At 36.4% G+C, this 15,465-nt stretch overlaps 1 protein-coding gene across 6 annotated transcripts in view; it reads left to right on the top strand.

Moving 5' to 3' along the window:
* Positions 1-15,205, top strand: part of FAM114A2 (family with sequence similarity 114 member A2) — a 38,243-nt gene extending 23,038 nt beyond the window's left edge. For all 6 annotated transcript variants that reach the window (XM_059917556.1, XM_059917560.1, XM_059917557.1 and 3 more), the window contains 3 exons: positions 2,253-2,325; positions 11,550-11,603; positions 13,873-15,205. In XM_059917556.1, the coding sequence (XP_059773539.1) occupies positions 2,253-2,325; positions 11,550-11,603; positions 13,873-13,974 (229 nt within the window). In that variant the 3' untranslated portion in view covers positions 13,975-15,205. The remainder of the gene's footprint in view (positions 1-2,252; positions 2,326-11,549; positions 11,604-13,872) is intronic.
* The last annotated feature ends 260 nt before the right edge of the window (positions 15,206-15,465 follow it).

The following is a 15,465-nucleotide window of genomic DNA, read 5'->3' as shown; positions in this document are numbered from 1 at the left end:
CCCTCTACAACATCCCATAAGAAGGGGCCTAGTTTTGTCTTAAACATCCTTAGGATGAGGGATTCACAATCCCAAAGCAGCCTATTCTTTGGAAAACTACCTATTTCCACTGCTTGGAATGCTCTTCCAGTCATGGCTCTTTCCTTCACTGAATTTCCTTTACTTCTTAGAGGGTCCTTTTTTCACCACCCTATCTAATACTATCTTCTACCATTTTCTCATTCTTTTTTTTTTTTCTCTAACTGTAATTCACTATTACATTGATCAGTTTAACCTCCTCAAGGGTAGGATTTTTATTTTGTTTTATTTTTTAATTTTTTTTTAAATAAAAAAAAGTCTTATAAAATTTTTGAAGGTTACCTTCCATTCACAGTTATTACAAAATATTGGTTATATTCCCTATGTTGTTATTACAAAATATTGGCTATATTCCCCATCCTTGAGCTTGTCTTACACCCAGTAGTTTGTACCTCCCACTTCCCCACCCCTATATTGCCCCTCCCTCCCTCTCCCCACTGGTAACCACTAGTTTGTTCTCCATATCTGTGAGTCTGCTTCTTTTTTGGTATACTCACTGGTTTGTTGTATTTTTTACATTCCTCATATAAGTGATTTCATACAGTATTTGTCTTTCTCTGTCTGACTTATTTCACTTAGCATAAATGCCCTCCAAGTCCATCCATGTTGCTGCAGATGGCAAAATTTCGTTCTCTTTTATGGCTGAGTAGTATTCCATTGTATATATACCACATCTTCTTTATCCATTCATCTGTTGATGGACACTTAGGTTACTTCCATATCTTGGCGATTGTGAATAATACTGCTATGAACATTGGAGCGCATGTATCTTTTTGAATTAGTGTTTTTGTTTTTTTGATATATACCCAGGAGTGGAATTCCTGGGTCATATGGTAGTTCTATTTTTAGTTTTTTGAGAAACCTCCATACTGTTTTCCACAGTGGCTGCACCAATTTACGTTCCCACCAACAGTGTACAAGGGTTCCCTTTTTTCCACATCCTCACCAACATTTGTTATTTGTCTTCTTTTTGTTGATAGCCATTCTGACAGGTGTGAGATGATATCTCTTTGTGTGTTTTTTTTGTTTGTTTTTTAAATTTTTGTTGGTGTATAGTTGATTTACAATGTTGTGCTAGTTTCAGGTGTACAGCAAACTAAATCAGTTATACATATACATACATCCACTCTTTTTTTTGGAGATTCTTTTCCCATGTAGGCTATCGCAGAGTATTGAGTAGAGTTCCCTGTGCTATAGAGCAGGTTATTATTAGTTATCTATTTTATATATAGTAGTGTGTATATGTCAGTCCCAACCTCCCAATTTATCCCTCACCGCCCCCCCCTCCCCGCCCCACATCCCCTGGTAACCATAAGTGTGTTTTCTACCTCCATGACTCTACTTCTGTTTTGTAAATAAGTTCATTTATACTCTTTTTTTTTTTAAGATTCCACATATAAGCGATATTATATGATATTTGTCATTCTGTGTCTGACTTACTTCACTCAGTATGACGATCTCTAGGTCCATCCATGTTGCTGCCTCATGTGGCTTTGATTTGCATTTCCCTGTTACATTTTCGAATTCTTTACTTGCTTTCATATCACCATCTAGTACATATTATATATATAAATATATGTATACTTTTGTGTGTGTATAAATGTATACATATATAACTATAAACATATACAAACATCCATCTCTTTCTATATTTATAGTATCCCTGTTAATCAGCAAGTAAGTTAGTATTCATGAAAACTGGTGCTTTGCTTGTTTACTAATATATCCCCAGTGCTCAGAAGTACCTGGTACATAGAAGCCTTTCAGTAAGTATTTGTCAAATGAATGAATGAATAAATATTTAATTTAACTATATTTCTAAATGGAATGTAGGATCTTTTAAGTACTACCTTGTCTCCTTAAAATGTATCTTAGTTATTTCCTTTGATTTAATTTGAAAGCATAGTATTTTATAGAGAATTTTGTAGAAAAGTATTTCTCTAAGGACTGAACCTTCTCTTCCTATAGCATGGGTCCCCAAATATGTAGTTGATTTAGGCGTGTTTAGTGGCTTTAAAAGCTGCCTTCTTTTACATTTAGTACCAGGAGTGATTTGTTTTCTTCTGATAGTAGCTTTATGGAAAAAAAAGAGAGGAAAAAAATAAAAGAAAGAAAAAGAGAAAAGAAAAAAAGAGAAAAGAAAAAGAACTCTCCTTTTTTCCCTTCTTTCCTAGGATGACAGTTGTGTTGTGTAAAGAGTTGTCCTCTCTGTCTAAAGAGTTCACCACCTGCCTAACAACTGCTGGGGTAAGAATTCATAATTTTTTTTTTAAATTAATTTATTTATTTATGGCCGTGTTGGGTCTTCGTTTCTGTGCGAGGGCTTTCTCTAGTTGCGGCAAGTGGGGGCCACTCTTCATCGCGGTGCGCGGGCCTCTCACGATCGCGGCCTCTCTTGTTGCAGAGCAAAGGCTCCAGTCGCGCAGGCTCAGCAATTGTGGCTCACGGGCCTAGTTGCTCCGCGGCATGTGGGATCTTCCCAGACCAGGGCTCGAACCCGTGTCCCCTGCATTGGCAGGCAGATTCTCAACCACTGCGCCACCAGGGAAGCCCCTCATTATTTTTATTGGGCTAATGTCTGTTTTGTTTTGTTTTTAGAATAGCTTTATTAAGATATAGTTTACATATCATAAAATTTGCCCATTTAAGTGTACGTTTCAATGGTTTTTAATATATTTACAGAGCCATGCAGCAGTCACCAAAATCTAATTTTAGATCGTTTTCATCATCTCCCAGAAAACCTCATACCACTGGCAGTCACTTACCATTCTCTTCCCCTCCACATTCTTCTAGCCTTAAGCAACACTAATCTACTTTCTGTCTATAGATTTGCCTATTCTGGACATCTAATATAAATGGGATCATACAATATTATGATATTTTGTGTCTGGTTTCTTTCACTTAGCATAATGTTTTTGACGTTCATCCACATTGTATCAGTATTTCATTTTATTACCTAATAACATTCTATCATATGGATATATATGACATTTATCTATTCATCAGTTGATAGACATTTGGATTGTTTACTCTTTTTGGTTGTAATGAATAATGTTACTATGAGCATGCATGTATGTTTTTATTTCTCTTGGGTGGATAGCTAGGAGTGGAATTTCTGGGTCATATGGGTAATATGGACCATTAAGGAACTGTCAGACTGTTTTCCAAAGTAGTTGCACCATTTTACATCCCTGCCAGCAATGTATGAGGGTTCCAGTTTCTCCACATCCTTGTTGACACTTGCTATTGTCTGTTTTTGTGTTTTTGTTTTTGTTTTTTAAAATTTTACCAGACCTAGTAGGTAGGAAGTGTTATCTCATTATGGGTTTTATTTGCATTTCCCTGATGGCTAATGATGTTGAGCATCTTTTCATGTGCTTGTTAGCCATTTGTATGTCTTCTTTAGAGAAATGTCTTTTCCAGTCCTTTGCCTATTTTTAAATTGGGTTGTCTTTTTTTTATTATTTTATAAATTGGGTTATTTATTTTATTATTTATTCTGATTTTAATTATTTGTCTTTTTATTATTTACTATTTATTATTGAGTTATAGAAGTTCTTTATTTTCTCTGGATACAAGTTCCTTACTAGATATATGATACGCACATATTTTCTCCCAGTCCATGGGCGGTCCTTTCACTTTCTTCATAGTGAATAGTGATAGAGTCCAACTTGTCAATATTCTCTTTTATCACTTGTTCTTTTGGTATTGTATCTAAAGAATCATTGCATCACCCAAGATCATGAGGATTTACTCATGTTTTTTTCTAAGAGTTTTATGTTGCAGCTCTCTATGTCTATTATATATTTTGAGTTAATTTTTGTGTATGGTGTGAGGTAGGGGCCCAACATTTTTTTTTGCATGTGGATATCCAGTTGTCCCAGCACCATTTGTTGAAAAGTTTCCCCTTTTTGAATTGTCTTGGCCCTTTTTGTCTAAAATCAATTGACCATAGTCATAGGGATTTGTTTCTGGGCTCTTATTTCAGTTCCATTGATCTGTGTGTATCCTATGCCAGTGCCATACTGTCTTGATTTCTGTAGCTTTGTAGTAAGTTTTGAAATCAAGAAGTGTAAGTCTTCCAACTTTGTTCTTCTTTTTCAAGATTTTTTTGTCTATTTGGGGCCCTATGCATTTCTGTATGGATTTTAGGATCAGTTTGTCTATGTCTAACTGAATTTTGCAACTCATTGTTGTTCTTTTTTATACAGTCTTCAGTATATTTTGTGCTGCTCTCTCTTGAGACCTGTACTGAGAATGTAGACCTTGATAAGATAAAAATCCCAAAGTTGGATTCTAGTTTTAAGGGGCAGCGCCTTACTTAGACTATGGCAACTCTCATATTTTGCAGTTGCCAGCCAGTAGGAGAGTTATGATTAAAGCTAAAGTTTTTTTGTTTTGTTTTAAGGAATTGTAAAAATTTACTGAAGGTGTGTGAACTATGGAAGACGATTCAGACATCAGTAATCATGAATTGGCATAAAATCAAGGGCATTTTAAATGGACAAATAAAAATCACTTTGTAGTACACGAAACTCATACATACAGAGAACAGATAGGTGGTTGCCAGAGGCAAAGGGTGGGGGCTGGGTGAAATGGGTGAAGGGGATCAAAAGGTACAAATTTCCAGTTATAAAGTAAATAATGTACAGCATGTACAGCATTGGGGATGTCATGTACGGCATGATGCCTATAGTTAATAATACTGTATTGCATATTTGAAAGTTGCTAAGAGAGTAGATCTTAAAAGTTGTCATCATGAGAAAAAAAATTATTTCACTCTGTATAGTGATGGATGTTGACTAGTCTTATTATCATCATTTTGCCATGTATGCAGATAACGATCATAAGGTTGTACATATGCAATTAGTATAGTGCTGTATGTCAATTATACCTCAATTAAAAAAAATCAGCTCATAGTTAAGTGTGTAAGGGTCAGTGTGGCAGCAAAATTATTCTGGGCCCTTAAATTTATTTTAGTTAAGAGCATGGCCCAAATTAATTCTTCTCACTTTGAGTTTAGATTATTCCTATAAGGGATAATTCTATGATATAGCTTCTCTTTTCCTCTTAGTATTTTCTTTAAAAGAGCTTCTGGGTTTCCTGAAGTTAATCTTCGGAGGCTAAAGTTTTCCATGTGTTTCATAAAGATACTTTAACCCAGCAAGTCAACTCTAAGGTGCTAACACATGCGAGTATTAAATTTGCATTATTTGTTTCCACATTTTCCAAACAGCCCATCTTAAAAACCAGTTGAGTATTTTCAGCACATGTTTCATATCTGTATATTTTGTTTTAAAATTTTTCTAAAGTTTTTGTGGTCAAATATACCATTTCTATCTCCCTTCCAAAATAAATATACTTTTTAAAGTCAGTAAAAACTACAAAGGCATACACTGTCAAATTGGATAGAAGGAAATAAAGAAGGAAATTTAAAACCCTTCCTGAGTCTCATCCAGACTTTGTCTATGCTTATATTTATATTTGGGTGTGTGTGGTGTGTTTCAAAGTGGGATCATACTTTATATTTTTTTGAATTTTTGGATTCTGTTTAACTTATTTTTTTATACAGCAGGTTCTTATTAGTTATCCATTTTATACATATTAGTGTATATATGTCAATCCCAATCTCCCAGTTCATCACACCACTGCCACTTTCCCCCCTTGGTGTCCATACGTTTGTTCTCTACATCTGTGTCTCAATTTCTGCCCTACAAACCAGTTCATCTGTACCATTTTTCTAGGTTCCACATATATGCATTAATATACGATATTTGTTTTTCTCTTTCTGACTTACTTCACTCTGTATGACAGTCTCTAGATTCATCCACGTCTCTACAAATGACCCAATTTAGTTCCTTTTTATGGCTGATATTCCATTGTATATATATATACCACATCTTCTTTATCCATTCGTCTGTCGATGGGCATTTAGGTTGCTTCCATGACCTGGCTATTGTAAATAGTGCTGCAATGAACATTGGGGTGCATAACTCTTTCTGAATTATGGTTATCCTGGGTATATGCCCAGTAGTGGGATTGCTGGGTCATATGGTAATTCTATTTTTAGTTTTTTAAGGAACCTCCATACCGTTCTGCATAGTGGCTATATCAATTTACATTCCCACCAACAGTGCAAGAGGGTTCCCTTTTCTCCACACCCTCTCCAGCATTTGTAGTTTGTAGATTTTCTGATGATGCCCATTCTAACTGGTGTGAGGTGATACGTCATTGTAGTTTTGATTTGCATTTCTCTAATAATCAGTGATATTGAGCAGCTTTTCATGTGCTTCTTCACCATCTGTATGTCTTCTTTGGAGAAATGTCTATTTAGGTCTTCTGCCCATTTTTGGATTGGGTTGTTTTTTTTTTAAATATTGACCTACATGAGCTGTTTATATATTTTGGAGATTAATCCTTTGTCCGTTGATTCATTTGGAAATATTTTCTCCCACTCTGAGGTTTGTCTTTTCGTCTTGTTTGTAGCTTTCTTTGCAAAAGCTTTTAAGTTTCTTTAGGTCCCATTTGTTTATTTTTGTTTTCATTTCCATTACTCTAGGAGGTGGATCAAAAAGGATCTTGCTGTGATTTATGTCAAAGATTTGTTCTTCCTATGTTTTCCTCTAAGAGTTTTATAGTGTCAGGTCTTACATTTAGGTCTCTAACCCATTTTGAGTTTATTTTTGTGTATGGTGTTAAAGAGTGTTCTAATTTCATTCTTTTACATGTAGCTGTTCAGTTTTCCCTCCACCACTTATTGAAGAGACTGTCTTCTCCATTGTATATCCTTGCCTCCTTTGTGATAGATTAGTTGACCATAGGTGCGTGGGTTTATCTCTGGGCTTTCTATCCTGTTCCATTGATCTATATTTCTGTTTCTGTGCCAGTACCATATTGTCTTGATTACTGTAGCTTTGTAGTAGAGTGTGAGGTCAGGGAGCCTGATTCCCCCAGCTCCGATTTTTTTCCCTCAAGACTGCTTTGGCTATTCGGGGTCTTTTGTGTCTCCATACAAATTATAATATTTTTTGTTCTAGTTCTGTAAAAAATGCCATTGGTAATTTGATAGGGATTAATTGAACTGAAGATTGCTTTGGGTAGTATAGTCATTTTCACAATGTTGATTCTTCCAGTCCAAGAACATGGTATACCTCTCCATCTGTTTGTATCATGTTTAATTTCTTTCATCAGTGTCTTATAGTTTTCTGCAAACAGGTCTTTTGTCTCCCTAGGTAGGTTTATTCCTAGGTATTTTATTCTTTTTGTTGCAGTGGTAAATGGGAGTGTTTCCTTAATTTTCTTTCAGATTTTTCATCATTAGTGTATAGGAATGCAAGAGATTTCTGTGCATTAATTTTGTATCCTGCAACTTTACCAAAATGATTGATTAGCTCTAGTAGTTTTCTGGTGGCATGTTTAGGATTCTCTATGTATAGTATCACGTCATCTGCAAACAGTGACAGTTTTACTTCTTCTTTTCCAATTTGTATTCCTTTTATTTCTTTTTCTTCTCTGATTGCCGTGGCTAGGACTTCCAAAACGATGTTGAATAATAGTGGTGAGAGTGGACATCCTTGTCTTGTTCCTGATCTTAGAGGAAATGCTTTCAGTTTTTCACCATTGAGAATGATGTTTGCTGTGGGTTTGTCGTATATGGCCTTTATTATGTTGAGGTAGTTTCCCCTATGCCCAATTTCTGGAGAGTTTTTGTCATATATGGGTGTTGAATTTTGTGAAAAGCTTTTTCTGCATCTATTGAGATGATCATATGGTTTTTATTCTTCAGTTTGTTAATATAGTGTATTGCACTGATCGATTTGCATATATTGAAGAATCCTTGCATCCCTGGGATAAGTCCCACTTGATCATGGTGTATGATCTTTTTAGTGTGTTGTTGGATTCTGTTTGCTAGTATTTTGTTGAGGATTTTTGCATCTGTATTCATGAGTGATATTGGTCTATAATTTTCTTTTTTTGTAGTATTTTTGTCTGGTTTTGGTATCAGGGTGATGGTTGCCTCATAGAATGAGTTTGGGAGTGTTCCTTCCTCTGCAATTTTTTGGAAGAGTTTGAGAAGGATGGGTGTTAGCTCTTCTCTAAATGTTTGATAGAATTCACCTGTGAAGCCATCTGGTCCTGGACTTTTGTTTGTTGGAAGATTTTTAATCACAGTTTCAATTTCATTACTTGTGATTGGTCTGTTCATATTTTCTATTTCCTCCTGGTTCAGTCTTGGAAGGTTATACCTTTCTAAGAATTTGTCCATTTCTTCCAGGTTGTCCATTTTATTGGCATAAAGTTGCTCGTAGTAGCCTCTTAGGATGCTTTGTATTTGTGCAGTGTCTGTTGTAACTTCTCCTTTTTCATTTCTAAGTTTATTGATTTGAGTCCTCTCCCTCTTTTTCTTGATGAGTCTGGCTATTGTTTATCAATTTTGTTTATCTTCTCAAAGAACCAACTTTTAGTTTTATTGATATTTGCTATTGTTTTCTTTGTTTCTATTTCATTTATTTCTGCTCTGATCTTTATGATTTCTTTCCTTCTGCTAACTTTGGGTTTTGTTTGTTCTTCTTTCTCTAGTTCCTTTAGGTGTAAGGTTAGATTATTTACTTGAGATTTTTCTTGTTTCTTGAGGTAGGCTTGTATAGCTATAAACTTCCCTCTTAGAACTGCTTTTGCTGTATCCCATAGATTTTGGATTGTCGTGTTTTCATTGTCATTTGTCTCTAGGTATTTTTTGATTTCCTCTGATTTCTTCAGTGATCTCTTGGTTATTTAGTAACGTATTGTTCAGCCTCCATGTGTTTGTGTTTTTTACGTTTTTTTCCCTGTAATTCATTTCTAATCTTATAGCGTTGTGGTCAGAAAAGATGCTTGATATGATTTCAATTTTCTTAAATTTACTGAGCCTTGATTTGTGACCCAAGATGTGATCTATCCTGGAGAATGTTCCATGCGCAGTTGAGAAATGTAATCTGCTGTTTTAGGAATGAATGTCCTATAAATATCAATTAAATCTATTTGGTCTCTTGTATCATTTAAAGCTTGTGTTTCCTTATTAATTTTCTGCTTGGATGATCTGTCCATTGGTGTAAGTGAGGTGTTAAAGTCCCCCACTATTACTGTGTTAACTGTCGATTTCCTCTTTTATAGCTGTTAGAAGTTGCCTTATGTATTGAGGTGCTCCTATGTTTGGTGCATATATATTTATAATTGTTATATCTTCTTCTTGGATTGATCCCTTGATCATTATGTAGTGTCCTTCCTTGTCTCTTGTAACATTCTTTATTTTAAAGTCTATTTTATCTAATATGAGTATCGCTACTCCAGCTTTCTTTTGATTTCCATTTGCATGGAATATCTTTTTCTATCCCCTCACTTTCAGTCTGTATGTGTCCCTAGGTCTGAAGTGGGTCTCTTGTAGACAGCATATATATGGGTCTTGTTTTTGTATCCATTCAGCCAGCCTGTGTCTTTTGTTTGGAGCATTTAATCCATTCACACATTTAAGGTAATTATCAATATGTATGTTCCTATTACCATTTCTTAATTGTTTTGGGTTTGTTTTTGTAGGTCCTTTTCTTCTCTTGTGTTTCCCACTTAGAGAAGTTCCTTTAGCATTTGTTGTAGAGCTGGTTTGGTGGTGCTGAATTCTCTTAGCTTTTGCTTGTCTGTAAAGCTTTTGATTTCTCCATCAAATCTGAATGAGTTCCTTGCCAGGTAGAGTAATCTTGGTTGTAGGTTCTTCCCTTTCATCACTTTAAGTATATCATGCCACTCCCTTCTGGCTTGTAGAGTTTCTGCTGAGAAATTAGCTGCTAACCTTATGGGAGTTCCCTTGTATGTTATTTTTCATTTTTCCCTTGCCGCTTTCAGTAATTTTTCTTTGTCTTTATTTTTTGCCCATTTGATTACTATGTGTCTCGGCATGTTTCTCCTTGGATTTATCCTGTATGGGACTCTCTGCACTTCCTGGACTTGGGTGGCTATTTCCTTTCCCATGTTAGGGAAGTTTTCAACTATAATCTCTTAAAATATTTTCTCTGGTCCTTTCTCCCTCTCTTCTTCTGGGACCCCTATAATGTGAGTGTTGTTGCTTTTAATGTTGTCCCAGAGGTCTCTTAGGCTGTCTTCATTTCTTTTCATTCTTTTTTCTTTATTCTGTTCCGCAGCAGTGAATTCCACCATTCCGTCTTCCAGGTCACTTATTCGTTCTTCTGCCTCAGTTATTCTGCTATTGATTCCTTCTAGTGTATTTTTCATTTCAGTTATTATATTGTTCACCTCTGTTTGTTCGTTCTTTAATTCTTCTAGGTCTTTGTTAAACATTTCTTACATCTTCCCTATCTTTGCCTCCATTCTTTTTCCAAGGTCCTGGATCATCTTCACTATCATTATTCTGAATTCTTTTTCTGGAAGGGTGCCTATCTCCACTTCATTTAGTTGTTTTTCTTGGGTTTTATCTTGTTCCTTCATCTGGTACATAGCCCTCTGACTTTTCATCTTGTCTGTCTTTCTGTGAATGTGGTTTTTGTTCCACAGGCTGCAGGATGGTAGTTATTCTTGCTTCTGCTGTCTGCCCTCTGGTGGATGAGGCTATCTAAGAGGCTTGTGCAAGTTTCTTGACGGGAGGGACTGGTGGTGGGTAGAGCTGGCTGTTGCTCTGGTGGGCAGAGCTCAGTAAAACTTTACTATGCTTGTCTGCTGATGGGTGGGGCTGGGTTCCCTCCCTGTTGGTTGTTTAGCCTGAGGCGACCCAACACTGGAGCCTACCCGGGCTCTTTGATGGGGCTAATGGTGGGCTCTGGGAGGGCTCACGCCAAGGAGTACTTCCCAGAACTTCTGCTGCCAGTGTCTTTGTCCTCACGGTGAGACACAGCCACCCCTGTCTCTGCAGGAGACCCTCCAACACTAGCAGGTAGGTCTGGTTCAGTCTTCTATGGGGTCACTGCTCCTTCCCCTGGGTCCCGATGCACACACTACTTTGTGTCTGCCCTTCAAGAGTGGAGTCTCTGTTTCCCCCAGTCCTGTCGAAGTCCTGCAATCAAATCCCGCTAGCCTTCAAAGTGTGATTCTCTAGGAATTCCTCTTCCCGTTGCTGGACTCCCAGGTTGGGAAGCCTGACGTGGGGCTCAGAACCTTCACTCCAGTGGGTTGACTTCTGTGGTTACGTGTTCTCTGGTTTGTGAGTCAGCCACCCAGCAGTTATGGGATTTGATTTTATTGTGATTGTGCCCCTCCTACTCTCTCATTGTGGCTTCTCCTTTGTCTTTGGATGTGAGGTATCTGTTTTGATGAGTTCCAGTGTCTTCCTTTCGATGATTGTTCAGCAGTTAGTTGTGATTCCGGTGCTCTCGCAAGGGGGAGTGAGAGCATGTCCTTCTACTCCGCCATCTTGAACCCATCATCATACTTTACCTATTGTTTTTTTAATGTGCTATGCTCACTTAACGCATTATCCTTTGTTTCAGGTCAAGGAAAAGGCAGATGTCCTTAATCCATTAATCACTGCAGTATTTCTAGAGGTTAGTAGTACTAATTGTTTTTTAAGTCTCTAACTTCTAGCTCATTATGTATTAATAACTCTTTAAGTTTTTATTTTTTGGTTTTTTCACTAGTTTAGCTGTGTTGATGCAGATATGACCAAAATGGTGTATATTTTATCATATTTCCTGTTCATTAATTACAAACCATAAAGATGAAGGTGCCAGGTAAAGTGCAGAGGAAGAAACGGTAGGCTGTCATTACTTAGTACTACCCCTTTGTAATTAATGGACAATTCTCATTAATGAAACATCTTCTGGAGACTAGCTAGTAAACATGATGTGCTGAAAATTACAAATAGGCTAGCACTGCTCCTTAAAGGACTAAGGTTTATGCAGAGGAGATTAGTTACAAAACAAAACAAAAGAAAACAAAACATTTTGTCATTTTCCTTACCCAGAAATTTGCTTTATTATGTCAAAAAGCCACCTGTGTTTACGTAATCCGTGTCAGTTCATTAGATTTAAGAAAGTAGGTGGTTTAAGTCCATGGGTGGATTATATTGCCGCCATGTATGATGCTGTCTGGATTCCATGATTTAAGAACTCTATCTTGGGACTTCCTTGGTGACGCATTGGTTACGAATCCACCTGCCAATGCAGGGGACACAGGTCTGAGCCCTGGTCCAATGCAGGGGACATGGGTTCGAGCCCTGGTCCGGGAAGCAGAGCAACTAAGCCCGTGCGCCACAATTACTGAGCTGTGCTCTAGAGCCCATCAGCCACAACTACTGAGACTGTGTGCCACAACTACTGAAACCTGGATGCCTAGAGCCCATGTTCCACAACAAGAAAAGCCACCGCAATGAGAAGCCCGCACACCACAATGAAGAGTAGCCCCTGCTCGCCGCAACTAGAGAAAGCCTGCGTACAGCAATGAAGACCCAACGCAGCCAAAAATAAATAAATAAATAAATAAATAAATTTATATTAAAAAAAAGAGAAAACCACAGAAGGCAGAAAAAGTGAAAGATCAAAAAAAAAAACTATCTTGTAAATTAATTGTGCAAAAATTTAGATGTTTGATGATTTGTTTAAAACATATTTATCTAAGTCTGAGGGGAGAAAATATATTCAATAATCAGTTAGGTTTTAAATATGAATTGAAAAAAATATTTTTGCCACTAGAGTGTTACTTCTTTAGTTTTAGATTCTTTTAAAATTACCGATGAAGAAATGCCTTTCATTCCTTAACTGCATAGTTTCCGTTAATAGGGAAATTATTCTGATCACTTAAGCAATTTAAAAAAAATAAGTTTATGATTTAATAGATGGCAGAGTGGTAGAGATGAAAGAAGTTTGCAAACCAGGAGCCCAGTCCTGTCCTAGGCCTCCCCTGATTTGCACTATGACCATGGACCAGGTGTTTACCTTCTTGACAATCTTGTTATCTTTATATACAAAATAAGAGATTTAACTAGATGTGCTGTGAGGTCTCTTTTGGCTGCAAAATTTGGTATCAAACGTCACACTGAAGTTTAAATAGGGGTTCTTGCCATTGATAAATCAAAAAAAGGTAAACTCACTTGATATGGATACCCTTTTGCTATTCTGAGTTGGTTGTTCTTGCTTTCAGATTTGAAACACTCTTGTCCTTGAAATTATATATTTTTATTTTAATGTAATGAACTCTTATTCTTCTGGAAAGTCAGAACTTGTCAGATATAAATGAAGTCTGGCAAACTCTGAGCATAATGATTCCAAGTTTTTCATATGTCTCTTGTAGTAGACAGAAACATATCTGTAATTTATCATCTTTAAAAGCAGTATTCCTTGTTTATCTTTGTGAGCACCTGTCGCATGTTCACTGATTGATTATGTTGAGTCCATGGAAGAAGAACAATCACAATGGACTAGAAATCCTATTGATGTAGGATTCATAGCCTTCTGAAATCCTCTTTGAGTAATTGACTAAAATGCTGTGACAGGATCTACCCATTCAATCAAGGAATAAATAAGCTTTGAATGCCGAATTTGAGCAAGATGCCAAAGAATGGCTATCATTCTAATGGGCAAGTTGGACAAAAATGGTGACATTCTTTTTTGGTGCTGTCATATCGTTTTAAGAGCTAGATCATTCTTTCCCCTTTAAGTTTAGTGAAATGGTTAAGTCTGTGTTCTTATTTGCCAGGCTACAGAGTCAGTTAGATTGTAAAAATTAATTTGTTTTTTTGTTGTCTTATAATATATTTTCTCTTTTAAGTGACTGCAATATTTTCTTTTTCTTATTTTTCAATCCTTATCCTTATAGGCATCAAACAGTGCTTCCTACATTCAGGATGCCTTTCAGCTACTTTTACCTGTGCTGGAGATCTCTCTTATTGAGAACAAGACTGAATTACCAGAGGCATGAGCTACAGGCCCAGAGGCCTTTGTCAGAACACTGAAGAACAGAGAAGATTCTACCTGAGACTTGTGATGGCCAAGAAATGCCACTGTCTTCTGGGTACCCCTGGAGAAGTGAGGGAGAAAGGTTATTTTAGTATATAAAAATCCAGGCAGGAGAGCAGGTTTAAGGAAGTTTGTTGCCTTCACTGCTTGGCTGAAGTATTCAGGTCCTCACACTGCTCTTCCCAGTTGTTATAATTAATAAATTATTTGAAAAGAAATTTTATAGAAAGTTAAAAAATAATAGCTCATAAGGTTAAGGGGACACTCAGGCAAAAATATTGGTCTTTCTTTGACAAGATGCAAAACACTAAAAATTTTGCAATGGCTGTAATTTTGCAGTCCATGGATGTAATTGGTTGTTAAGCAAGAGGAAAAGGAATTCAGTATCCTGGAATTCATGTGCTTGATCTATTAATGCCATTTTCTTTCTCCTCTCTATAATAAAATCTATGGCTTTAAGAAAACTGAGTATATATAAACTCTGTAATGATTACCCTTTATTACATGAATTCTTGGAATTGGTTAGAAAGTTTCATCTCCTCTTTAATTCTCAGTAGATATTTGGCATTGAGGAGAAGCTTATAGAATATACTTAGAGCCACATGAATGAACTGTAGCAAAGTTCCCTTTGGCTTCAAATTGCTTTCCCACCGCAAGATGACAAGCTTCAAGTTGTAGTTGACCCCCCCTTTATGGGATTCAAGACCAACAAGTGCAATTTAGAGAAACAGTTTCATGTTTGCAGATATTCTGAGTCTCCAGGATGTTTTTCATGCATACCCTATATGCAGGATAAATTCTGTAATAGCCAACTCCAAAGGAGTGTTGAAGCTCTTTCAGTGATGAGGATTTTGTTGTTTGAATATTGTTGAAGTGGACTGTAGAGTCCCATAGAAACGATGTTCATGTATAACAGGATTAAGACAGTTTATTCTTCCTCATTCTTTTTTGTTTCTTTTAATGTATTCTTTAGCATGTTTATAAATATAACTTTAATCTTTCATATCTTAAGCCTTCTTTTGCTTTCCTCAACAATTTAAAAGACTTATAGGTTATCTTCTTCCTAAAAGCTATTTTGGTATCCACTCTTTTAAAAAAAAGTTCTCCAACTTTGTGGTTTTTAATGATTCAGGAAACTTTTGTGAGCTCTGCCCCTTATCTTTTAAAACCTTTAAATAAAATATAATAATCGTGTCAGTTGATCCTTTTATTTACTTTTGCAAATGTGAGCCCTGATATCTTCTCAGACCACAGAATTAGCAAAGCGAACCTATAACAGGTTGATATCAAGACTATTTCTATGTGATCACCTTATTTGGGGTAGGGGGCAGTTTGTTAGCAAGGAGGAAAATAAGTAGATTTGGACTAAAAAGATACACCAACATCCCTAAAATGTTACTCTGCTTATATTCTGTTCTAACATGATGAGAAAAGTTTTTGAATATTTCTTTTT

Source organism: Balaenoptera ricei, chromosome 3, assembly GCF_028023285.1.
Source record: "Balaenoptera ricei isolate mBalRic1 chromosome 3, mBalRic1.hap2, whole genome shotgun sequence".
NCBI classification, from domain to species: domain Eukaryota; kingdom Metazoa; phylum Chordata; class Mammalia; order Artiodactyla; family Balaenopteridae; genus Balaenoptera; species Balaenoptera ricei.
Note: the sequence above shows the minus strand (reverse complement) of the source record. Positions and strands in the feature narration are given on the sequence as shown.